The sequence below is a fragment of the Stegostoma tigrinum genome, chromosome 9, assembly GCF_030684315.1.
Source record: "Stegostoma tigrinum isolate sSteTig4 chromosome 9, sSteTig4.hap1, whole genome shotgun sequence".
Classification (NCBI taxonomy): domain Eukaryota; kingdom Metazoa; phylum Chordata; class Chondrichthyes; order Orectolobiformes; family Stegostomatidae; genus Stegostoma; species Stegostoma tigrinum.
In genome coordinates, this window is record NC_081362.1 from 81,440,203 (window position 1) to 81,461,099 (window position 20,897).

Genomic DNA, 20,897 nt, shown 5'->3' on the forward strand with positions numbered 1-20,897 from the left:
TTGCTGCAGGATTTGGAGAGTTGCAGGTTTTTGAAAGTTTCTGTAGGCTTTGGAGCATTGCTGTAGGCTTTGGAGAGTTGCTGCAGGTTTTGGAGTGTTGCTGTAGGCTTTGGACAATTGCTGTAGGCTTTTGAGCATTGCTGTAGGCTTTGGAGAGTTGCTGCAGGTTTTGGAGAGTTGCTGTAGGTTTTGTAAAGTTGCTGTAGGCTTTGGAGAGTTGCAGCAGGTTTTGGAGAGTTGCTGTCGGCTTTGGAGCATTGCTGTAGGTTTTGTAGTGTTGCTGTAGGTTTTGGAGAGTTGCTGCAAGTTTTGGAGCATTGCTGTAGGTTTTGAAGAATTGCTCTAGGCTTTGGAGAGTTGCTGTAGGTTTTGGAGAGTTGCAGGTTTTGGAGCATTGCTGTAGGTTTTGGACAGTTGCTGCTGGTTTTGGAGAGTTGCTGCAGGTTTTGGAGATTTTTGGCAGGTTTTGGAGAGTTGCTGTAGGTTTTGGAAAGTTGCTGCGGGGTTTGGATATTTTCAGCAGGTTTTGGAAAGTTGCTGCAGGTTTTGGAAAGTTGCTGCAGGTTTTGGAACATTGCTGCATACTTTGGAAAGTTGCTGCCGGTTTTGGAGAGTTGCTGTAGGCTTTGGAGCATGGCTTTAGGCTTTGGAGAGTTGCTGCAGGTTTTGGAGAGTTGCTGTTGGTTTTTCAGAGTTGCTGCAGGATTTGGAGAGTTGCTGCAGGTTTTGGAAAGTTGCTGTAGGCTTTGGAGCATTGCTGCAGGTTTTGGAGAGTTGCTGCAGGTTTTGGAGAGTTGCTGCAGGTTTTGGAGAGTTGCTGCAGGTTTTGGAGAGTTGCTGCAGGTTTTGGAGAGTTGCTGCAGGTTTTGGAGAGTTGCTGTAGGCTTTGGAGCATTGCTGTAGGTTTTGTAGTGTTGCTGTAGGTTTTGGAGAGTTGCTGCAGGTTTTTGAAAGTTGCTGCAGGTTTTGGAGAGTTGCTGTAGGTTTTGGACAGTTGCTGTCGTCTTTGCTGTGTTGCTGCAAGTTTTGGAGAGTCGCTGCAGGTTTTCGAGATGTGCTGCAGGTTTTCGAGATGTGCTGCTGGTTTTCGAGATGTGCTGCAGGTTTTCGAGATGTGCTGCATTTTTTGGAGATTTGCTGCAGGTTTTGGAGAGTTGCTGCGGGTTTTGGAGAGTTGCTGCATTCTTTGGAAATTTGCTGCTGGTTTTGGAGATTTGCCGCAGGTTTTGGAGAGTTGCCGCAGGTTTTGGAGAGGTGCCGCAGGTTTTGGAGAGTTGCCGTAGGTTTTGGAGAGTTGCTGCAGGTTTTGGAGAGTTGCTGTAGGCTTTAGAGAGTTCCTGCAGGTCTTGGAGCATTGCTGCAGGTTTTCGAGAGTTGCCGCAGGTTTTTGAGCATTCCAGTAGGTTTTGCAGAGTTGCTGTAGGTTTTGGAGAGTTGCTGCAGGTTTTGGAGAGTTGCTGTAGGCGTTGGAGCATTGCTGTAGGTTTTGTAGTGTTGCTGTAGGTTTTGGAGAGTTGCTGCAGGTTTCGGAAAGTTGCTGTAGGCTTTGGAGAGTTGCTGCAGGTTTTTGAAAGTTGCTGCAGGTTTTGGAGAGTTGCTGTAGGTTTTGGACAGTTGCTGTCGTCTTTGCTGTGTTGCTGCAAGTTTTGGAGAGTCGCTGCAGGTTTTCGAGATGTGCTGCAGGTTTTCGAGATGTGCTGCTGGTTTTCGAGATGTGCTGCAGGTTTTCGAGATGTGCTGCATTTTTTGGAGAGTTGCTGCAGGTTTTGGAGAGTTGCTGCGGGTTTTGGAGAGTTGCTGCATTCTTTGGAAATTTGCTGCAGGTTTTGGAGAGTTGCCGCAGGTTTTGGAGAGTTGCCGCAGGTTTTGGAGAGTTGCCGCAGGTTTTGGAGAGTTGCCGCAGGTTTTGGAGAGTTGCTGCAGGTTTTGGAGATTTGCTGCAGGTTTTGCAAAGTTGCTGTAGGCTTTGGAGAGTTGTTGTAGGTTTTGCAAAGTTGCTGCATTCTTTGGAAAGTTGCTGCTGGTTTTGGAGATTTGCTACACCTTTTGGAGAGTTGCTGCAGCTTTTGGCAATTTGCTGTAGGTTTTGGAGAGTTGATACAGGTTTTGGAGAGTTGCTGCAGCTTTTGGAGCATTGCAGTAGGTTTTGGAGAGTTGCTGCAAGTTTTGGAGCATTGCTGTAGGTTTTGGAGAATTGCTCTAGGCTTTGGAGAGTTGCTGTAGGTTTTGGAGAGTTGCAGGTTTTCGAGCATTGCTGTAGGCTTTGGACAGTTGCTGCTGGTTTTGGAACATTGCTGCATACTTTGGAAAGTTGCTGCCGGTTTTGGAGAGTTGCTGTAGGCTTTGGAGCATGGCTTTAGGCTTTGGAGAGTTGCTGCAGGTTTTGGAGAGTTGCTGTTGGTTTTTCAGAGTTGCTGCAGGATTTGGAGAGTTGCTGCAGGTTTTGGAAAGTTGCTGTAGGCTTTGGAGCATTGCTGCAGGTTTTGGAGAGTTGCTGCAGGTTTTGGAGAGTTGCTGCAGGTTTTGGAGAGTTGCTGCAGGTTTTGGAGAGTTGCTGCAGGTTTTGGAGAGTTGCTGCAGGTTTTGGAGAGTTGCTGTAGGCTTTGGAGCATTGCTGTAGGTTTTGTAGTGTTGCTGTAGGTTTTGGAGAGTTGCTGCAGGTTTTTGAAAGTTGTTGCAGGTTTTGGAGAGTTGCTGTAGGTTTTGGACAGTTGCTGTCGTCTTTGCTGTGTTGCTGCAAGTTTTGGAGAGTCGCTGCAGGTTTTCGAGATGTGCTGCAGGTTTTCGAGATGTGCTGCTGGTTTTCGAGATGTGCTGCAGGTTTTCGAGATGTGCTGCATTTTTTGGAGATTTGCTGCAGGTTTTGGAGAGTTGCTGCGGGTTTTGGAGAGTTGCTGCATTCTTTGGAAATTTGCTGCTGGTTTTGGAGATTTGCCGCAGGTTTTGGAGAGTTGCCGCAGGTTTTGGAGAGTTGCCGCAGGTTTTGGAGAGTTGCCGTAGGTTTTGGAGAGTTGCTGCAGGTTTTGGAGAGTTGCTGTAGGCTTTAGAGAGTTCCTGCAGGTCTTGGAGCATTGCTGCAGGTTTTCGAGAGTTGCCGCAGGTTTTTGAGCATTCCAGTAGGTTTTGCAGAGTTGCTGTAGGTTTTGGAGAGTTGCTGCAGGTTTTGGAGAGTTGCTGTAGGCGTTGGAGCATTGCTGTAGGTTTTGTAGTGTTGCTGTAGGTTTTGGAGAGTTGCTGCAGGTTTCGGAAAGTTGCTGTAGGCTTTGGAGAGTTGCTGCAGGTTTTTGAAAGTTGCTGCAGGTTTTGGAGAGTTGCTGTAGGTTTTGGACAGTTGCTGTCGTCTTTGCTGTGTTGCTGCAAGTTTTGGAGAGTCGCTGCAGGTTTTCGAGATGTGCTGCAGGTTTTCGAGATGTGCTGCTGGTTTTCGAGATGTGCTGCAGGTTTTCGAGATGTGCTGCATTTTTTGGAGAGTTGCTGCAGGTTTTGGAGAGTTGCTGCGGGTTTTGGAGAGTTGCTGCATTCTTTGGAAATTTGCTGCAGGTTTTGGAGAGTTGCCGCAGGTTTTGGAGAGTTGCCGCAGGTTTTGGAGAGTTGCCGCAGGTTTTGGAGAGTTGCCGCAGGTTTTGGAGAGTTGCCGCAGGTTTTGGAGAGTTGCTGCAGGTTTTGGAGATTTGCTGCAGGTTTTGCAAAGTTGCTGTAGGCTTTGGAGAGTTGTTGTAGGTTTTGCAAAGTTGCTGCATTCTTTGGAAAGTTGCTGCTGGTTTTGGAGATTTGCTACACCTTTTGGAGAGTTGCTGCAGCTTTTGGCAATTTGCTGTAGGTTTTGGAGAGTTGATACAGGTTTTGGAGAGTTGCTGCAGCTTTTGGAGCATTGCAGTAGGTTTTGGAGAGTTGCTGCAAGTTTTGGAGCATTGCTGTAGGTTTTGGAGAATTGCTCTAGGCTTTGGAGAGTTGCTGTAGGTTTTGGAGAGTTGCAGGTTTTCGAGCATTGCTGTAGGCTTTGGACAGTTGCTGCTGGTTTTGGAGAGTTGCCGTAGGTTTTGGAGAGTTGCTGCAGGTTTTGGAAAGTTGCAGCAGGTTTTGGAGAGTTGCAGCAGGTTTTGGAGAGTTGCTGCAGGTTTTGGAGAGTTGCTGCAGGTTTTGGAGATTTGCTGCAGGTTTGGGAAAGTTGCTGTAGGCTTTGGAGCATTGCTGTAGGTTTTGGAGCGTTGCTGCTGGTTTTGGAGAGTTGCTGCAGGTTTTGGAGGTTTTTGGCAGGTTTTGGAGAGTTGCTGTAGGTTTTGGAAAGTTGCTGCGGGTTTTGGATATTTTCAGCAGGTTTTGGAAAGTTGCTGCAGGTTTTGGAGAGTTGCTGCAGGTTTTGGAGAGTTGCTGCATACTTTGGAAAGTTGCTGCCGGTTTTGGAGAGTTGCTGTAGGCTTTGGAGCATGGCTTTAGGCTTTGGAGAGTTGCTGCAGGTTTTGGAGAGTTGCTGCAGGTTTTGGAGAGTTGCTGCAGGTTTTGGAGAGTTGCTGCAGGCTTTGGAGCATTGCTGTAGGTTTTGTAGTGTTGCTGTAGGTTTTGGAGAGTTGCTGCAGGTTTTTGAAAGTTGCTGCAGGTTTTGGAGAGTTGCTGTAGGTTTTGGACAGTTGCTGTCGTCTTTGCTGTGTTGCTGCAAGTTTTGGAGAGTCGCTGCAGGTTTTCGAGATGTGCTGCTGGTTTTCGAGATGTGCTGCTGGTTTTCGAGATGTGCTGCAGGTTTTCGAGATGTGCTGCATTTTTTGGAGATTTGCTGCAGGTTTTGGAGAGTTGCTGCGGGTTTTGGAGAGTTGCTGCATTCTTTGGAAATTTGCTGCTGGTTTTGGAGATTTGCTGCAGGTTTTGGAGAGTTGCCGCAGGTTTTGGAGAGTTGCCGCAGGTTTTGGAGAGTTGCCGTAGGTTTTGGAGAGTTGCTGCAGGTTTTGGAGAGTTGCTGTAGGCTTTAGAGAGTTCCTGCAGGTCTTGGAGCATTGCTGCAGGTTTTCGAGAGTTGCCGCAGGTTTTTGAGCATTCCAGTAGGTTTTGCAGAGTTGCTGTAGGTTTTGGAGAGTTGCTGCAGGTTTTGGAGAGTTGCTGTAGGCTTTGGAGCATTGCTGTAGGTTTTGTAGTGTTGCTGTAGGTTTTGGAGAGTTGCTGCAGGTTTCGGAAAGTTGCTGTAGGCTTTGGAGAGTTGCTGCAGGTTTTTGAAAGTTGCTGCAGGTTTTGGAGAGTTGCTGTAGGTTTTGGACAGTTGCTGTCGTCTTTGCTGTGTTGCTGCAAGTTTTGGAGAGTCGCTGCAGGTTTTCGAGATGTGCTGCAGGTTTTCGAGATGTGCTGCTGGTTTTCGAGATGTGCTGCAGGTTTTCGAGATGTGCTGCATTTTTTGGAGAGTTGCTGCAGGTTTTGGAGAGTTGCTGCGGGTTTTGGAGAGTTGCTGCATTCTTTGGAAATTTGCTGCAGGTTTTGGAGAGTTGCCGCAGGTTTTGGAGAGTTGCCGCAGGTTTTGGAGAGTTGCTGCAGGTTTTGGAGATTTGCTGCAGGTTTTGCAAAGTTGCTGTAGGCTTTGGAGAGTTGTTGTAGGTTTTGCAAAGTTGCTGCATTCTTTGGAAAGTTGCTGCTGGTTTTGGAGATTTGCTACACCTTTTGGAGAGTTGCTGCAGCTTTTGGCAATTTGCTGTAGGTTTTGGAGAGTTGATGCAGGTTTTGGAGAGTTGCTTCAGCTTTTGGAGCATTGCAGTAGGTTTTGGAGAGTTGCTGCAAGTTTTGGAGCATTGCTGTAGGTTTTGGAGAATTGCTCTAGGCTTTGGAGAGTTGCTGTAGGTTTTGGAGAGTTGCAGGTTTTCGAGCATTGCTGTAGGTTTTGGAGAGTTGCTGCTGGTTTTGGAGAGTTGCTGCAGGTTTTGGAGGTTTTTGGCAGGTTTTGGAGAGTTGCTGTAGGTTTTGGAAAGTTGCTGCGGGTTTTGGATATTTTCAGCAGGTTTTGGAAAGTTGCTGCAGGTTTTGGAGAGTTGCTGCAGGTTTTGGAGAGTTGCTGCATACTTTGGAAAGTTGCTGCCGGTTTTGGAGAGTTGCTGTAGGCTTTGGAGCATGGCTTTAGGCTTTGGAGAGTTGCTGCAGGTTTTGGAGAGTTGCTGTTGGTTTTTCAGAGTTGCTGCAGGTTTTGTAGAGTTGCTGCAGGTTTTGGAAAGTTGCTGCTGGTTTTGGAGATTTGCCGCAGGGTTTGGAGATTTGCCGCAGGTTTTGGAGATTTGCCGCAGGTTTTGGAGAGTTGCCGCAGGTTTTGGAGAGTTGCCGCAGGTTTTGGAGATTTGCCGCAGGTTTTGGAGAGTTGCTGCAGGTATTGTTGAGTTGCTGTATGCTTTAGAGAGTTCCTGCAGGCCTTGGAGACTTGCTGCAGGCTTTGGAGAGTTGCCGCATGTTTTGGAGCATTGCAGTAGGTTTTGGAGAGTTTCTGCAGGTTTTGGAGAGTTGCTATAGGCGTTGGAGATTTGCTGTAGGTTTTTGAGAATTGCTGCAGGTTTTGCAGCATTGCTGTAGCTTTTGGAGAGTTGCTGCAGGTTTTGGAGAGTTGCTGCAGGTTTTGGAGAGTTGCTGCAGGTTTTGGAGAGTTGCTGTAGGTTTTGGACCGTTGCAGTAGGTTTTGGAGAGTTTCTGCAGGTTTTGGAGCATTGCTGTAGGTTTTGGAGAGTTGCTATAGGCGTTGGAGATTTGCTGTAGGTTTTTGAGAATTGCTGCAGGTTTTGCAGCATTGCTGTAGCTTTTGGAGAGTTGCTGCAGGTTTTGGAGAGTTGCTGTAGGTTTTGGAGAGTTGCTGTAGGTTTTGGAGCGTTGCTGCAGGTTATGGAGATTTTCGGCAGGTTTTGGGGAGTTGCCGCAGGTCTTGGAGAGTAGCTGCAGGTTTTGGAGTGTTGCTGCAGGTTTTGGAGAGTTACTGCATACTTTGGAAAGTTGCTACTGGTTTTGGAGAGTTGCTCCATGTTTTGGAAAGTAGCTGTAGATTTTGGAGCGTTGCTGCAGGTTTTGGAGCATTGCTGCAGGTTTTGGAGAGTTGTTGCAGGTTTTGGAGAGTTGTTGCAGGTTTTGGAGAGTTGCTGCAGGTTTTGGAGATTTGCTGCAGGTTTTGGAAAGTTGCTGCAGGTTTTGGAGAGTTGCTGCAGGTTTTGGAGCGTTGCTGTAGTCTTTGGAGAGTTGCTGCAGGTTTTTGAGATTTGCTGCATGTTTTGGAGAGTTGCAGGTTTTGGAGATTTTCGGCAGGTTTTGGAGAGTTGATGCAGGTTTTGGTGAGTTGCTGCACGTTTTGGAGAGTTGATGTAGGTTTTGGAGAGTTGCTGCAGGTTTTGGAGAGTTACTGTTGGTTTTGGAGCGTTGCTGCAGGTTTTGGAGCATTGCTGCAGGTGTTGGAGCATTGCTGCAGGCTTTGGAGAGTTGCTGCAGGCTTTGGAGAGTTGCTGTAGGCTTTGGAGAGTTGCTGTAGGCTTTGGAGAGTTGCTGTAGGTTTTCGAGAGTTGCTGTAGGCTTTGGAGAATTCCTGCATGTTTTGGAGAGTTGCTGCAGGTTTTGGAGAGTTGCTGCATTCTTTGGAACGTCGCTGCAGGTTTTGGAGAATTGCTGCAGGTTTTGGAAAGTAGCTGTCGAATTTGAAGAGTTGCGTTTTTTTTTGGAGAGTTGCTGTAGGTTTTGGAAAGTTGCTGCAGGTTTTGAAGTTTGCTGCAGGTTCTAGAGTGTTACTGCATGTTCTGGAGCCTTTGGAGGGTTGCTGCAGTTTCTGGATGTTTGCTGCACGTTTTGGAGAGTTGCTGCATGTTTTGGAGGTCTACCACAGGTTTTTTACGTCTGCTGCAGCAAAGTGTGTCCCTCAACTTCAGAGAGAGGCAGAAAGGGGCCAGTGGGATTGCTGCTCCGTTTGTTTCAGAAGTTGGGAAATTAAGACCAGCTCTCCCCTGCCCATCGTAACCCTGGACACCAATAAGATTCCTGGCATCGTAAACTGTTGAGGTGTGAGAGCTGAAGCAGCTGTTTAACCACATTATTTTGTTTTAGTTGTATGTCTACCACCACTGGCCGCGTGTCTGCAACACAGAAAAATATCCTGAAGCGATTCACAAGTGCAAGGAAATTAAATATATCAAATGAAGCCAAAGACCAAGTAATGAGGCCTGAACTAATAATCCCGAGAGCAAGAGTTCATATCCCACCTCGTTCTGTTTTAAAATTGAGTTTATTTTTATTTAAATATCTGGGAATAAAATATGGTCAGTGATCAGTTTGAAAGAGGGAGTAAATCTGTCAGATTCTTGTGAATCCAATTGCCCCAACATATTGTTGACTCTTAGTTTACTGATTGATGAACCCCATAGTGCATTCGATATTAGCAAACTGGTCTGGAGGCAGCCAATTGCAAAGTTCAGGTTGGCCCACGGGGACTCTCTCAGGAGCAAGTAACTATCAGATTCATTACTGACCGCTGTAAACCGAGAATGGATCGGAGAAGGGAAAGGGACATTGCTGGAGTGAGCCCTTAGACAGACAGTTGGAGATGAGCGAGAACGACAGGGACACCCACATTCTGAGGAAGAAGCTAAAAGTCCCCAGGCACAAGTTTTAGATTTAGCTTTGGGGCAGGCCTCTTGACCCCATGCTGGAAGTGGGTTTTGAAAAAAGGATTTGGAAGTCCGCGGTGCGGTCGTTGATGGAGCATTATTTTGTTTCAGGTGGATTCACCGGTGAATGGGTGCAGGCAGCCGAAGGTACAGTGGCCAATGGCAGGGAGAGGGGAGGAGGAAGTGACGTACGAGAGACCCAGAGTTCTTGAGATCCAGGGCCTGAGAGGGTGAGGGGTGGTAATGTCCCACATCATAGAGAATGACATTTGTAACTTTGGTTTATGATGGTTTAGGATCATTAAAGCCATGGCAGGAATGGATGCCTGATTGGGGGAATGCTTTTATTGACTGGCCACCTACGGTGTTTGAGCATACCAATAGTCTTGGTGGGAAATAGAGAGAGAGAGAGAGAGAGACTTTTCACTCTCATTCCAGGGAGGATGCTGAGGTAACTCCAGCTGAAAATCCCATCCAGACTTGGCCGAGTCTGAGATATGTCAGTCAATGGCCCAGTTCCCTCATCTTTACTCAGGTGTAGCTTCCCTTAACCTGATGCCCTCTAGCCCCCAACCCTGGGGAAAAGACAGAATTATTGATGTAGCTATGCTGCACCCTGGAGCTTGCCTACTGAATGAGGGTGGCACCATGGAGATTGTTGTTGAAAGCTGGTACAATTTGTACAGATTTCATTTTCTGGCCATTCTGCTCAGGACAATTAACACTGAATAGAATCTTCCTGATTATTGACGGGAAGTTCAGAGCTGATGGATGAAAGATTTTCTTTTGTCCTGAAAGGACTGCTCCATTGACGCTTCTTATCAATGGATAATTGTCTGTTAGTGCACACTAGCTCAGTTGGCAGGACAGTTGGATTGCGAAGCAGCGTGATGCCAGTAGCATTGGTTTCAAGTCCCATCACGGGCTGAGGTTACCATTGGGTACCTTCTCAACCTCTCTCCTTGCCAGTTGACCCTCAGGTTAAACCATCACCAGTCGTCACTGTCCAAAGAGAGAGCAACCCTAAGGTCAGGTAAGACAAGGGCAACACACACTGGCCAAGCATTTGTGAGAGACAAAACGCCAGGTGCCCCCTGAAGCCAAAGGCTGAGCGATCAGTGGAGGTTGTCCATGGGTCCACAGGTAGGATGGAGTTTTCCCAGCCAGCCTTCTCCAACTGCAGCTCCTCAGCTAAAGCTTCAAGAGGTGATGACCCTTCATCGGTCTCGGCCGGAAACGTCAGCTTTTGTGCTCTTGAGATGCTGCTGGGCCTGCTGTGTTCATCCAGCTCCACCCTTTGTTACCTCGGATTCTCCAGCATCTGCAGTTCCCATTATCTCTGGTTTTAGCTGGTGCTGCAGGATGTCGTTTCTGTACTAATCCCATCATCACAAGTCCCCTGTTCTTGTATAATGTCATGAGGCCCAGATCACTGACTCTGTCCCCGAACTTTCTGCAAGAACCAAGTGGGTCCCCGACAAGTTTTTTTTTAGCTGCACTCATGGTATTAAATCTGATGTAACATTCTCAACAATTAACCCCAATTCAACCCGAGTGCCTCGCTTCTAACTGTGAAACTGTTCCAGAAGAAAGAAGATTCTGGAAGACACAGAGTTGATGAATGGAGGAAGGAGAGGAAGATTCTGGGAATGGGTTTCTTGCCGTGAAATGACAACTTTGTTCTGTCTCCCCCCACCGACTGCGGCCTGACCTTAAGAATGTTTCCACCATTCTCCATCATTGAGGCAGCGGTGGGAGTGTTTAGTTTTGTTGGTGAAGTTTTGGCAGGGTGCCTCCCAGGACAACGGTTTGAATAGGTAAAGTCTTTTTTAAGGCCGACATTCTAACCCTTTCTCAGACATCACCTTGCACCTGCTCCCTTTATGTCTCTCAAAGCCTTCTCCCTGCAGGAACCCAACCTGTGGGCTCTCGAACCTACTGAGTAGCCACCTCTGGGAATCTATTCCACTATTTTGGAATCTATTTTGGTTTAAAGGATCATCCTGATTTCCTTTCTACCCCAAAGTTGAAAAGAAAACTGTTTCTTGCCAGATGTTTCCCCTCCTTTTGTCTCAATGCCCTCCCGTTGGGGTATCTTGCTCCTGTGGCTAATTTCTTATGCAGAGAACTGACGTTGGGTTGGATCAGGCAGTTCAATTCTTCTGGGCAGGGAGTCACAAACCTCAAGGTGCATGTGAAAGAAAAGCTGAGGGAGTCGGAATGACGGGCTAGAAACAGTACTTTGGAGGAAAATGTGGCAAGTTCAGAGTGTTCAGGCCTGGGCTGTGTGGCCCATTTGTTAGGCCTTGCACTTGTACATCTAAAATAGGTCGCCTCGAGTATATAAATTTGGAGGCTAATGTCCACCTGCCTCGCCTTTGACAAAGGCACTGGGCTTGACTTGTTCAGGGTCCTACAACCAAGAGGAAATCCTTGAAATGCATCTTTTCAGAAACATTCTCATACAGCCAGGAATAGCACAAATGCAGTTTACAACACTGATCGCTCCCCTCCACACACCACCCCCCACCCCGAGCCCAACTGTATTCCCTCACTCCTCCTGCTCCAACATCCCTCAGTTCCCTCCTCATCACCATAGACAGATGAAGGGTCTAAGCCTGAAACGTCAGCTCTTGCGCTCCTAAGAAGCTGCTTGGCCTGCTGTGTTCATCCCACCCCACACTTTGTTACCAGCTAACACCAAGTTGTTTACAATCTACTGATGCTATTAGCTCCAAGACTGAATAGCTAGGAGCATTGAGTTAAATGATAAGCCAGCTCTCACCTCTACTTATCTCTGCGTGATAGGGTGGGGGGCATGAAATCTATTTATTTTAGGTATATAAGACTTTCCAACACTTTGAACTTTTTGTTCTCCTTTTAATCTAGCTCTTTCGTACCTTTTCTGCAGTTCATGCCTTTTCTCATTTGATTCTAAACACTTGCTTCAGAAGCTAAATTTAACTTGCAGATTGTTTCTGAGAATTATGAGCATCCTCTTACATTTTGATTCTCTTGAAACCGCTACAGCGTCTATTCTGGATGTATATGGGAAGAATAGGAGGTGATCTTCTTGAGATGTAACTACAGGGTAGATGTAGAGAGATTAATTTCCCATCTGCATGGGTCTTGGGCCAAAGAACATAGCTCAGAATAAGGAGCCACCCATTTAAGACGGAAGCTGGGGGGAATTTCCCCTCTTAGCAGGTATTGAGTCTGCGGAATTCTTTATCACAGAGGGTTGTCGATACTGGGTTGTTAAGTATTTTCCAGACTGAGATAGAGAGATTTGTAATCAGTTAGGGAGCTGATGGTTCTGGGGAAGAGGCAGGAAAATGGAGTTGAGGGTTATTAGATCAGCCATGAATCTGATTGGATGGCACAGCAGAGTTAATGGGCTGAATAGCCTTCTTCTGCTCCTACATCTTACAGTCTTAACTCAACGGATGTATGACTTGAACTCATATTTGTAGCCCAAGACTTTGTAACAGTTACATTTTTTTTCAAATGTGAGATTTATCTCAATTGCACTGCTTTTTTTTTCAGAAAAATGCGTGGAAATCAAACAAATTTCTAATTTTGATTCTGTTTTATTTTCATACTGACAGAAGGAGGCCTTTGGACTGCGTTTTAACTTAAGCCCCGACAAATTCTTGTCTGCTCACAGCAGCCAATTTCAAAACGGTCCCAGCTGTGAAAGCTTAACTTTGCCTTTCAAAATTCAGCGGCTGTGCGTTTGGGACAGTGGGTGTTGAGTTCTGCACGCACCTTTCAGACCCACGCTCGTGTCCTGTCACCACCTCCCATCTCCAGGCCAGGGCCTAACCACAGCGTACAATAATCAACATTGACACTTCGGTGTGACGGCTAAGGGAAGGCCGCAGTGTTGGATATGTAGGGGTTGCCAGTGAGACTTCGATGCCGTCCGCTCCCTCAAGCGGATGTAAAAACACTATTTGCAGAGGGGGGGACCGCAAAGCCTCCTGGCCACACGAGCGTCACAGCAGATTAGTCAGTGGATCATTGATCTTCCCTCTGCTCCAAAGGTTGGAGATTCCCCCCCATTTTCCAGGGCCTGGGAAGTTTTGGCTTTGAAGCCAGACATTCTTGCAGACGTTTGTTTGAAAAGTTATGACAGAATGTTCTACTCAGAATGACTGTTTCCCCAGTGCCCAACTTTGTAAATGTTTTTACATTTAAAGGGTGAACACCGTTTCCTCTTGCGATCTGCACTGAAGTTACAGCGTACGAGGCACACTGAGGAGCAGGAGGAACAGGCCATAGATGCTAAAAAAAAAAGGAGCGATCTTTTAACTGATTTGTAGCGGAGACTTGCCTCGTGTTTGCTGCTTAAGCACAGTGATCTTCGCAAGGACTCCCTAGTGGGGAAGGAAGGCGGGGTGAGGATGGGGAAGGAGAGCCTGCAATGCAGTTTGAAATAGAATGAGCGGACTGGCACATAGTGGGGGAGCAGTAGTGGGGGTTTACTGTCCCCCAGTGGGCGTGAGGGTGTTTTTCTGGCCGTTACACAAGGGTTGTGGGGGTGGGGGTCTCTTGCCGGTCAACTGGATGAGCTGCATTCCCCTCCCGGCACTGATCGACACATTGCTTCCTGAATCGTTCTCAAGATCATGCCCCCCTCCCCCCATCCCCCTCTCTGGGAACGTGCCTGATTGTTCTCCGGTGAAGGCAACCCAGCTCTCCATCACTGTTGGCCGCAGTTCCAGCTGTGACCTCTGGCCCTGGTAGCACTGCCTAGCTCAATGAGGAGCTGGAGCTCTGATTGGCTATTGGCTCTCTGGAGGTGGGGTTTCCTTCCACATGGGTCTGGATTCTGGGAGCTCTCTGGCTGTCAGTCGCCATAAAGTCCAGCCATGGCTTCCTGCCCCTGAGGAGGTAACACATTGATCCCACTACATCCCCAGACTCCTTCTCTCCTCTCATCCCCAGACCCACTCACCCCCCCATCACCCCCAGACTCAGAGCACCCAGCACCACTCCTTCCTAGCCCCATTCTCCCTCTCAACCCCACTCCCAACCCCCAGACCCACTCACACCCCCACCCTAGACTCAGTACCCCCATCCCCACTCCCTCCCAGCCCTATTCCATCCTAGCCCCATTCTTCCTCTCAACCCCCAGACCCATACACCCTTCCACACCCAGACTCAGTGACCCCATCCCCACTCCCTCCCAGCCACACTCCATCCTAGCCCCAACCCCCTCTTGGCCCCAGTCCAAACCTCCCCAGACCCACTTGCCTCCCCCACCAACACCACCAGGCCCACTCCACACCCAGATTCACTTCACCCCTCAGTCCCATTTTTGCCTCTGCAGCCTCCCCCACCCCCATCCCCCAGCCAATCCCACTATGGCCCCCCCCCAGCCCCATACCCTCCCAGATCCCTCTGCCAAACTCACGACTCTACAACCAGGCAGCGGGGCCTCCACAAGTGATTTGTCCCTCAGTGACTTCACCAGAAGCCCCACTGCAAAGCCAGTCTGAACCCAAAGTCAAACATAGTAGGAACTGCAGATGCTGGAGAATCTGAGATAACAAGGTGTGGAGCTGGATGAACACAGCAGGCCAAGCAGCATCAGAGGAGCAGGAAGGCTGACGTTTCAGGCCTAGACCTGAAGAAGGGTCTCGTCCCGCAAAGTCAGCCTTCCAGCTCCTCTGATGCTGCTTGTCCTGCTGTGTTCATCCAGCTCTACACCTTGTTATCTCAACGTCAATCAGTTTGGATGACTGAGCTAGTTTCGGGGAGACTATTTACCTTGGCCATTCCTGACCCCATTGTGTCTGTGTCTCACTGCAGTGACATGGGCATCACATGCTGAGCTAGCGCAAGCTGCCTGTCCCCAATTGCCCCTAGGAGAAGGTGGTGGTGAGCTGCCCTCCTGAGTCGATGCAGTCCATGTGCCACAGAGACAGCCACTAGTGGGGTGGTGGAGTTTCCAGGCTGAAGCCCAACAATGGTGGAGGTCTCGTGGTGTACTGGCTGTTCACACATAGGCACGCTGCCGCCAGAATTATGCTGCATCAGTCCTCGAGGAAGGGTCACCGCACCCGAAACGTTAACACTTGGCTTTTTTTTTCCCCCAGCGGCTTCCGTTTTTGTTTCGTTGCTATCATTGCCTTTCCTTTTCACTTACAGATGACTACGCACGGCTTTGTAACCTTCCCGTCCCCCCGAGACAGCATGAGTACGGCCAGGATGCTTTGATGCCCCCTTACCAGCCTGACTACTCGGTCTCGGCCTCCGAGTACGACTCCCAGCAGGCCCTCCGTGGTAACCTGCCCTTCTTCGTAGACGCACGCTGTAAGTTGAAGGCTCTCTGTGGGCAAGCTGTTAGCCTCCTTTTCTTTGTCTCTTTTTTGGGGGAGAAAAAAAGACAAACAATGGAGCCAAGTGCCCCCAAATGCAGTTAGAGCAGGCTAAAAGTAGAGGAGAGAGAATGGGATGCAGTGGGACCTGGGAGCAGGGACCAGTAGGTAGAGTTTTACCCTGTGCAGAGTTTTTTTTCCCCCTTTATTCATTCTTAATGGGATGAGGGCGTCGCTGGCCAGGCCCAGCATTTATTGCCCATCCCTAATTGCCCAGATGGCAGTTAAGAATCAACCACATTGCTGTGGGTCTGGAGTCACGTGTAGGCCAGACCAGGTAAGGATGGCCGTTTCCTTCCCTGAAGGACAGTAGTGAACCAGATGGGTTTTTCCTGACGATGGATTCACGGCCACCATTAGATTCTTAATTCCAGATATTTTTATCGAATTCAGATTCCACCATCTGCCATAGCAGGATTTGAACCTGGGTCCCTGGAATGTTATCTGGATCTGGGGTCCAGTGATAACACCACTAGCCCATTGCCTCCCCAATTTAAAATTGTTGCTACGCAAATGCAAAGAATCTGCATGTGATGAAGGGTGTAGGGCCTACAATTAAATGTAGAACCTATGTGGGGTTCAGTAATGTCCTTCAGGGGATTGTATCCACCGTCCTTGATCTATATGTGACTCCCAACCTGCAGCAATGCAGTGATCCCTTGACTCCCCTCTGAAATGGCCTCAAGCAAACTGTTCAGTTACCTTGAGCCTCTGCCTTGGAGAAAGGGAGTAGGGCCAAACGATTGGCCAATGTCAGGCACAAAAAGAGCATGCCCTGCTCCATTGGCCCTGTAAATCTCTCCACGTTAACATTTAGGGTAGGTTAGATGGGCTTCAGATCGGTATGACAGGTCGGCACAACATCGAGGGCCGAAGGGCCTGTACTGAGCTATAATGTTCTATGTTCTATTTAGGGGATTTGTGCTGAGTTAGAAGGTGGTGGTCCTGGTGGGTGCGAAGATAGTTTACTGTCCGGCGGCCCTTCAGCCCCCAAGCAGCATGTTAGCCCAGCACCAGGTAAAGCTGTCATTACGGAAAGCTGGACAGCTCGTGCAGGCGGCACCAGATGAGAAATGGTACGCCCGGTTCCCGTTCGCCCTGCAGCCAAGCTGTTAGCTCGAGGCCAGGGAGTTGAGACCATCTCAATCAAATTGGCAGACACTTATCGCCACCTGGTGGCTATGCCAGCGAGTTGGCCACAGATTAGGCCCACATGATGCACTGAAACACAAAAGCTATTAGCCGTATCAGTGAGCGTAGATCCTGAATTGAAGCTTGCTTTCACAAGCCCTGTGTGATTTTTAAATTTGGTTTAATTGATGAAGGGGATGCATATTGTGCGCAGTCAGTCCCTCATCACCTTGTCTACCATCCCTGGTTGAGGGAAATGATATGGGATAACCTTCTCTTGGCCAGAGTTGACCTCAGTCGGCTGGTTTGCAAGGCATAGTGATGCCAATAGTGTGGGTTCAGTTCTCACATTGGGAAAGCTTCTAGCCTGTGGTGTGGTGACCCTCAGGTCAAACCTACCACTAGCTGCCTCTGTCTTCTCCCTCTCTAATGACGAAGCAGGCTGGTGTCCTCTGGGACTATTGTAACCCTCACTTCCTATTCTAATCCAATGTGTTGGTTAGCAATGTATTTGGAGCTAAAACAGCAAGGGCTGAATTAGGTTTACACTCTCTCTGCCGGGTTCTCACAAGTCAGACAAGGTGGGACTCAGAGTTGGTTCCCAGCTGTTTACCTGTTGGACATGTTTAGGGGGATGGGTGATGTTTATCACAGTGGGTACAGCTCACTACTGGAGGAGCTCTCTGACAGTCAGTTGTGTTCACTCTGCTCCACAGATCCATTTGACAGTTTCGAGGGACTGCAGGCTGAGGAATGCGGTATTCTGAATGGCTGTGAGAATGGGCGCTGTGTCAGAGTGCAGGAGGGCTACACATGTGACTGCTATGATGGCTACCAGCTAGACATAACCAAGCTGGAGTGTGTTGGTAAGATCAGCCTCAGGATACTCTGTTCAGAATGGAGCCGTGATTATATAATCTACAACAAGATATTGCTGCAACATCATGATTGCCAGCAATAGAGGAGGGTCCGATGAGCCATCCCAAGTCCAAATGCTTCTGAATCATCACAATTCCCCTTGCCACTTTGTCCCTTAAGACTCAAATCCTTCTCCCTTCGGAAAGACACCAAGTCGTTTTGAGTCTGTTTACACAGTTCACTTCAATAGCCTTTCTCAGTGAGTTATTCACGGCTCTTTGTTTGTAACAGTGCCATCAAACTTCCTTTCTCAATCTTAACGAGCTGAATTGAAACGGCCAGTACCCGATCCCTTTACTCTGGAGCACAGTTTGTCCGTGTCACCTCATTAATCCTCTTCATCACCTTTGAAGCTTCAATTGGGTCAGCTCAGAGTCTCCTCCTTTCCAAATAACACAACTCCAGACAGTTCCCTAAGCAGATGGAAGAATGGGCCACCTACTTTAATGCGTGTAGCCTTGGAACAGAAACACGGTCAGTTGTAAATATTGCTCCGCAGCGTGACTGGATAATGATAACATGGCATGATAACTTTGTAGGGCCATGTACCCTGTGCCCCAAAGGCTTGTGCTCCATTTTCACACATGACCAGCTCACGATGTGTTGGAGGAAGCTGACTCCTCACATAGAGGATGTCAGTCCGAGGCTAAGTGGTTTTCAGTCTCAATCCTCTTCTATGAGCCTCCTAGCAATCAATCAGAGACCAGTAATGAGCAACAACATTCTTCGATGGGAGGTGACGGGTGACATGAAGGGGCTGTTGCCTTATTCGAGCCTCCTCAGTGAAAATGGGGTGTGTCCTCACAGATCAGAAAGACTGGTGGAGACTCCTGATCTGTGAGGAGCTGAGTCAGTGGGTGAAGAACATAACAAGCGAGGCAAACTCCAGTGGAAACGTAGTGTTACAGGGGCATCCTTCCAGGATCTCCCAGCACACGGCCCCCAATAGGGTTCGTCAGGTCAGGTGCGGCTGGGTTTGTAGCACTGACATGGCTCAAAACATTCCCAGATTCTGTTCCGGGAGATTGCAAGGAAACACCCACCAAAGGCAGGTGGTGGGATACCTCCGGATACGTCAAGCCCCCTTTTAGATACAATCCCTCAGGGGCACTCCCTTGGTGAGGACACAGGGCACAGTTCTCTTTTGGGCGCCCAATTTGCTGATGGTGCAGATGGACAGCGTTAAAGGCAGAGTCAGTCCTACAGCCCGATCAACGGAAAGGGATTCTGTTCTTTTTTTTTCAGTTGGTTTTGGATTGCTGGTTTGTGATGATGCCAGGTCAGTGCCCAGTGTTCAAGGTTTGGCTCCAAGGAGGCAATGGGCTGGCCACAGTTGCCTTGGCTTCCTGCACTCCTCATCAATAACTCCTGAAATATAAAGAGGAGAAGGTGCATCAATTAGAATGAGCAAAGACAATCCCTTACCAGTCAAACTAGAGACTTGTCAGAGCAGTGGGAAGCCCATCAACAGGCAGAGACATCCCCTGCCCACCCAGCTTGAGTTTCTGCACCATCTGACAAGTAGTCCCTTTGCAGTAGGGCTCCCTTCCTTGGGCAGTGTCGAAGTTCCAGTCTCTGACAGTATCACGATATTGATCAGCCAAACCTCTGAAATACTGGGACTGATATTGATATTGAAGCAGAGATAATATTCTTCCAGCGTATGGAAGCAACACCCTTTGTCAAAATGTTCAACAGAGAATGTTACAATAAAATTCAGCCTAGCTATCATCTTACTGTAAGACCAGGCTTGTTTGAAGTTTACTTAATTCTCTATGCTTTGTTTTGTCTTCCCTCTGTACTATAGACGTGAATGAATGTATCGAGCTCAATGATAAAATGTCGCTTTGCCGGAACGCCAAATGCATCAATACCGATGGATCGTACAAGTGTGTGTGTCTGCCAGGCTACGTTCCCTCAGAGCAGCCCAACTACTGCATAACCACAGAGGCACAGAAAGAGTCAAAGTTGGAGTAATTTGTGAAGAAGGTTCATGTCACCCCTCCCCCTTCCCCTCCTCCCAACCCCACTACTGTACAAATCCCACATACGCTCTGCACCCCCTCCCCCTGCCACCACCAGATCCCCCTCAAGAAGCAATGTACAAGCACTCCGTCTACGCAGCACCCCCTTGTCAATGAGTGTTTGCCATCAGTCGCTGATGCCATTAAGGAAGGGGACGCCAAATGGACATATCGTTTTTCTCAAGCTGGGGGGGAGGGTCACCCCAGTTCTACCAATGAACAGAAAGACCAAACGGATTCCAAATGTGCTTCTTTTTGTATGGAAAGGAAAGCCCTCTCAGTAAAGCGAGAAAGCACACCGCATCTGCAGTCATTCACACAAAATAGCATTTGTTATTATCACAAGGTTTACACTAGGTATAACAGCGGTGAAAATATTTTGTATTACTGTTATAAGGCGTATTTGATAAAATGCAGTATGTGTTTATACTGCTTTGACTTTAGAGTTTTATGACAAATGTAAATTCTTTGATAGCAACTTATAGTCCGTTTGTATGTTTTTTTTTAAAGATCGTGCTATTCTGTGTCTGGAACATTGTTCAGTGACAGTTTTTACCTTGCTCAGTGTCTGCCCTGTGGAGCAGGCGTGTCGTTTCGATAAGGTTTTTTTTAAAAAAAAGAAGTTTTATACAACCGTAGAGGTGTGAAGTTCCTGGTTATGTTCTCCACACATTATATACTGCACTACAGCCACACAGTTCAAACTTGCCAGGTCGCAAAAGCTGCTACAGGACAGCCAGAAGAGACATGATGTGTACAGTTACACTGAAGAAATAAAAGAACCAGATTATTGTATTGTAAGTTGTAAATTGAAACAAAAAGAACTCACAAGCAGATAGCTCTTGTATGATCATCTTAAAGCATATTAAAGCTGTATTCTAAACCTCTGTAAAACCTATAAATAAATCACTTATGGAAGTGGACTGCTTTAGTTCTCCTGTACAAGTATGTGGTCACAGTTGGAACTTGTGGGTTTTGAGATGTCCAACACATGGGCACGCATTTTCATGGGTTTGTGAGTGATTCCAGCCAACGCCAATGCTTTTCAGCTTCATTGGTTGGTGTGGAAGGAGATTATTCGGCCCATCTAAATCGATGCTGGCTGTCTGTGCAGAAATGCAATCAGTCCCCGGGTGTCCCACTCTATTCCCATGGCCCTATAATTTATTTTGTTCAACTGCCTGCTCGATTTCTGCCCAAAGTCATTCATCTCCACTTCCAGCACACTCACCCAGGGGATTTTATCTCATTACCATGCACTAAGTGAAACAGTTCTTCCTCAAATTCCACCCTGTACATTGCCCACCGAAAACTCTGCGCCCCGAATTCTTGTACCGTTAGCAAATGGGAGCAGCTTTTGTTGTCAGGTCATGTCAAAAATGGTTTCCCTTCAAGTGGGAATCCCAAATTTCCTCTTTTACCTTCTGTGAAAAGGATCCTGCAATCAATCTGTTTTGGTGGATATATGTAAATCCGTAGGATTTCAGTGTTCTTTCTTTGTGAGAGATGACGGGAAGGTAAGGATCATTTTTCATAATGATTTTTTTTATTGACCACAAAATTTTATAAGGCAACGGCCCTGATTTTAGCATAACTGGCTGGTAAATTAATATCTTGATTCAAGGAAGATGAATTTCTATTTACCCTGAAATCAACTTCTCAGCCTTGCTGTCTGTTGTGGTCGTAGACATGAGGCTTGCGTCCAGGTTCCCAACGGAAGAAGCAAATGCAATGTTTGCGTGTTCCCATGTACCAATTTAAAAAGCACATTTTGAGTTTGCAAATCAGTTTTGCTCTCCTGAGTTACACCAGGCATGGATAAGTTTCAGGTTGACCATCTG

The 20,897-nt window shown here is 47.7% G+C and overlaps 1 protein-coding gene across 5 annotated transcripts in view; it reads left to right on the forward strand.

Annotated features, from left to right (window-relative positions):
- ltbp1 (latent transforming growth factor beta binding protein 1) overlaps window positions 1-19,959 on the forward strand; it is a 432,638-nt gene extending 412,679 nt beyond the window's left edge. For all 5 annotated transcript variants that reach the window (XM_059648686.1, XM_059648685.1, XM_059648688.1 and 2 more), the window contains 3 exons: window positions 14,754-14,918; window positions 16,831-16,980; window positions 18,840-19,959. In XM_059648686.1, coding sequence (XP_059504669.1) covers window positions 14,754-14,918; window positions 16,831-16,980; window positions 18,840-19,009 — 485 coding nt within the window. In that variant the 3' untranslated portion in view covers window positions 19,010-19,959. The remainder of the gene's footprint in view (window positions 1-14,753; window positions 14,919-16,830; window positions 16,981-18,839) is intronic.
- The last annotated feature ends 938 nt before the right edge of the window (window positions 19,960-20,897 follow it).